The sequence below is a fragment of the Fulmarus glacialis genome, unplaced genomic scaffold (genome assembly GCF_000690835.1).
Source record: "Fulmarus glacialis isolate BGI_N327 unplaced genomic scaffold, ASM69083v1 scaffold36553, whole genome shotgun sequence".
Lineage (NCBI taxonomy): Eukaryota > Metazoa > Chordata > Aves > Procellariiformes > Procellariidae > Fulmarus > Fulmarus glacialis.
This window is the reverse complement of record NW_009202939.1, coordinates 17,440-21,366: the sequence shown is the minus strand read 5'-3', so window position 1 is coordinate 21,366 and position 3,927 is coordinate 17,440. Positions and strand designations below refer to the sequence as shown.

At 53.1% G+C, this 3,927-nt stretch overlaps 1 protein-coding gene across 1 annotated transcript; it reads left to right on the top strand.

The window, feature by feature from the left end:
• The first annotated feature begins 248 nt into the window (after positions 1–248).
• Positions 249–3,422, top strand: LOC104074385 (corticosteroid 11-beta-dehydrogenase isozyme 1-like). Its single transcript, XM_009574478.1, has 6 exons — positions 249–336; positions 932–1,062; positions 1,644–1,755; positions 1,888–2,073; positions 2,630–2,773; positions 3,199–3,422. Exons 1-6 carry the CDS (start codon positions 249–251, stop codon positions 3,420–3,422), a joined length of 885 nt encoding a protein of 294 aa, XP_009572773.1.
• The last annotated feature ends 505 nt before the right edge of the window (positions 3,423–3,927 follow it).

Genomic DNA, 3,927 nt, shown 5'->3' with positions numbered 1-3,927 from the left:
ACTCCTGGTAGAACAAGGGTACAAAGGGACAGCCTAAAGTCCAAAGCGACACTCTCTCTTAGGTTAATGTTTGCTAAGTTACAGGAAGCACAAAGAAGTGGTCCAACAGATCCCAGCAAACTTGTGCAAGACAAGAATCGGTTCAAAACTGCTAGCACTCCCAGCCCCGTTTGCAACCTGAGGCGTCCACCTCCCTTCAGTGAGAGCCGTGGAATTTGTTTTGCTCCTGTCTGTACTTCTGCAGAGAGATGGGTCTGCTCCTGAAGATTTTCATCCCCTTGCTGGGACTGGCGCTGGCCTTTTATTTTTATTCAGCACCCGAGGATTTCAGTGAAGGTAAGTCATTGGAAAAACACGCTTTAAAACCACAACCAGAGAGGCTGCTGCCAGAGTGGCAGTGCGTGCCCACGCAGAAGAACACAGGCCATTTGAAGGGCCTTTCAAAGCACAGCTGGAAGAACCAAAGCACGGGAGAGCTGAGAGCTCAGAGGGGAGCGCAGGCAGTCCCCGGTGCAAGGAGTCAGAGCACCCTGTGCCACACAGGAAACCTCATGGGATTATGCTGGGGTCTGCCGGGACGCATGGTAAGTGTCGATCTCAGGAAATGATTTATTTGGGAAACATGCAGTTATCCACTTAAAGCATTTAATCATTTTATTAGTCAACTCTCACCATTCCCAAAAGCCGCTCCCAGACCAGGCTGGATGCAGAGCTCAACCCTCACACGCACTCCCCACCAAACTGAGATTAACCACCAGACTTCAGTCGGGGTTTGCATGAGCGGTGCACGCTGCGGCGGGGGTGCGCTGCTGCCTGCAGCTCCCTGTACCCAAAGGCGAGGGGCGGCGGGGGCAGAGAAGAGCCGTGGTGCCCGCGTGCGGGGGGACGGTGTGGGCTGCGCCAGCTCTGAGCCCTGCGCCCTCCTCCCCAGAGATGCTCCGGGGGAAACGAGTGATTGTGACAGGAGCCAGCAGCGGCATCGGGGAGCAGATGGCATATCACCTGGCACGCATGGAGGCCCACCTACTGCTCACCGCGCGGACAGAGGCTAAGCTGCAGAAAGTAAATGGCAAGCAGAGCGTGCTGGGCAGGCGAAACACACTTGCAAAACCTCACACGCGGGCAGAATGCAGATTTTCACCCTGGCCCAGGCAGGCGGGGATGCCAGATACCCTGCAGATCAACCCCAGCATGAGCCTGTTCTAACACGCACACACACCCCCACTGCAACAAATTGCATTTTCAATGCTGACAGCACAGCATTTCTTCCTCCACAGTCTTCAGCTGTGAATTCTGATTTCCACCACCAAGGACAACACTAGTCTGCCCAACCCTAGTCTGATCAACCCTTACCCTTTCTCAAAATCTTAACTGTTTTTGCATCCCATATACAACAGAATCAAAATTAAGCAGTCATGTCCCTATTTATAAATACTATATATTTGGCTCAGATGTGCCATTGTTTAACTCTGCAGCCAGAAACATTTGAGCAACAGGTCTCCTCCCATGAAAGGAGAAGGGTTTCCAGCAGGACAGGGAGATGCGCTGCCCACTCGCCCCACGACAGCGACAGCCTTCATGGGATGGGGAGGGTCCGTGGAGGGGAGGGTCCATCGCCAACGCCGCTCCCACTGTCACCGCAGGTTGTGGAGCAGTGCCTCAAGCTGGGTGCTGCGTCCGCCCGCTACGTGAGCGGCTCTATGGAGGACACCACGTTCCCCGAGGTGGTGGTGAAGGAGGCTGAGAACACCTGGGGTAGGTGGTGGGGAGCTGCCTCTCCTCACTCCCCAACACACCCCACGCTACATTTTGGGGCCATCCCAGCCACCAAGAAGCTGCTTTGGTTTTAGATGCTGGTTGCTAATAGTAAACATGCTCTGCTTCCAGGAGGCCTCGATATGCTCATCCTAAATCACATCGGTTACACCTACTTCAACTACTTCAATGGGGACGTTGGGCACGTACGAAAACTCCTAGAGATCAACTTCCTCAGCTACGTGGCGATGACCACGTCTGCCCTGCCCATGCTGAAGGAGAGCGAGGGCAGCATCGTAGTAGTTTCATCCATGGCAGGTGAGCACACAAGGGACCAGGCTCTCCCTGCCCACATCCCTTTCTCTGCCTGCAAGGGATCCCTGCTGCAGCTCTTCTTCAAAAGACAGAATAGGGACCATCAGGCAGAGAGCCACCCTGCTGGGAGTCGGGATCAGCATATGATTTATACCCTGGATGCACAATTCCAGTCCTCTGGGGGATTTATATTCTATGCCCTGTCCTGCTAGTCTCTTTGCACCCACTAATCAGTTCCATGCATTGCAGTCAATGGTATGCCACTGCAGGTTATTTTATGTGCATAGCCACATATTATACATGCATTTGGTATACATGGGTATATATGCAGGAATACAAGAACAGTATCACCTACAACTGAAGGTTCTTCATGCCATTGTATGCCGTATGTTACACTTTAAACATTCCTGCATTTGTTTGTTTCTCTCAAACATCCATGACATTACTCAGTCATCCTAAATCACAATATTGTAGCTACTTGAAGGGCAAGAGGAAGGGAGAGCCATGCAGCCTGGTGACTGCCCAGTACACAAACCCTGACGTTGTCTCTCTGCTCCAGGTAAAACTGGCACCCCATTTACAGCTCCCTATTCTGCAACTAAGTTTGCCTTAGATGGATTTTTCAGCTCCTTGCGACATGAATTCATCATAGACAAGGTCAATGTCTCCATCACACTGTGCGTCCTGGGCTACATCAACACAGGTAAGCCCAGCATCACTGGGGCCCCGCAACTCGGTGTGCTTCTAGACGGAGCCAAGCTGAGCCCACCACCCACCCTCCAGCCCCACCACTGCTGGACCCTCAGCCTGCAGTGGCTGTGCAATTGTGGAAATAGGACCCCAACTTTTTAAAAGTGTGCCACAAGACCTTTGATTCTGCTATGCCTTCAATAAACCTGGGGGAGGTGGGGATTCCATCCTACGGTCACTCAAGAGGTGAAAAGGAATGGGAAGGACATCGCTATAATTGTTATTTATTTTAACTATTCTAAGCCTTGTTAAGTAGGGCTGATCCCAGAGTCTGTTGGTTTAAAGGAAGCTACAGGCACCCCAACTGAGCCGGTGGTGCCTGTGGCAGCCCCTCCATCCGACAGTGCTCTTTCCCCCCCTGTACTCCCATCCCTCCAGAGAACGCCATGCGAGCGGTCTCGCACGCCATCCAGGACACGCCAGCACCGAAGGAGGAGTGTGCGCTGGAGATCATCAAGAGCGGGGTGCTACGCCAGCGGGAGCTGCACTACCCATCCCGGGTGGCAGGCAGCCTGCTCCTCCTTCTCCAGGGCGTAGCCCCCGACTTCCTTGACTCCCTCATCAGGAGCAACTATAAGGTGGAAAACATCAGAAGAACATAGCTCCCGGGGCGGTGAGTGCACCGGGACACCTTGGGCCAGGCACAAGGGATTTGGGTGTTAATCCGGCTTCTTGGGTGCCCTGTTCCATGCCACCGGGGCAGCTCCATGCTGATGCACTCTGGCAACCTGAGATGGGATGCTCCAGAAGCCTATTAACACACAGCATGAAAACGTCCTTTTTAGTAATGAACTCTTGCAACTGGCTTTTTCCAACCAAGAGGCACTTCAGAGAAGCTCCTGGCAGCAGGATCTGCTGCCGGTGTCCGGCTCACCAGCAGGTTTCCTGCTCAGCCTCCAGAAGCTGTTCCCCCACCGAAAGCCACGCAGGCAGCGGTGCTGAGCCCTGCGGGAAGCAAGCCAAGCCATGGCCCAGAATGAGGATTTGGGCCAAGCAGCACAAACCACCCAAAGCCATGAGAGGGTCTTTGAACCGGGAAATTTTTTGTCATATATCCCTTCTAGACTGGTCTTTGTAAAAATAAATCCTACATTACTTTACGAGATC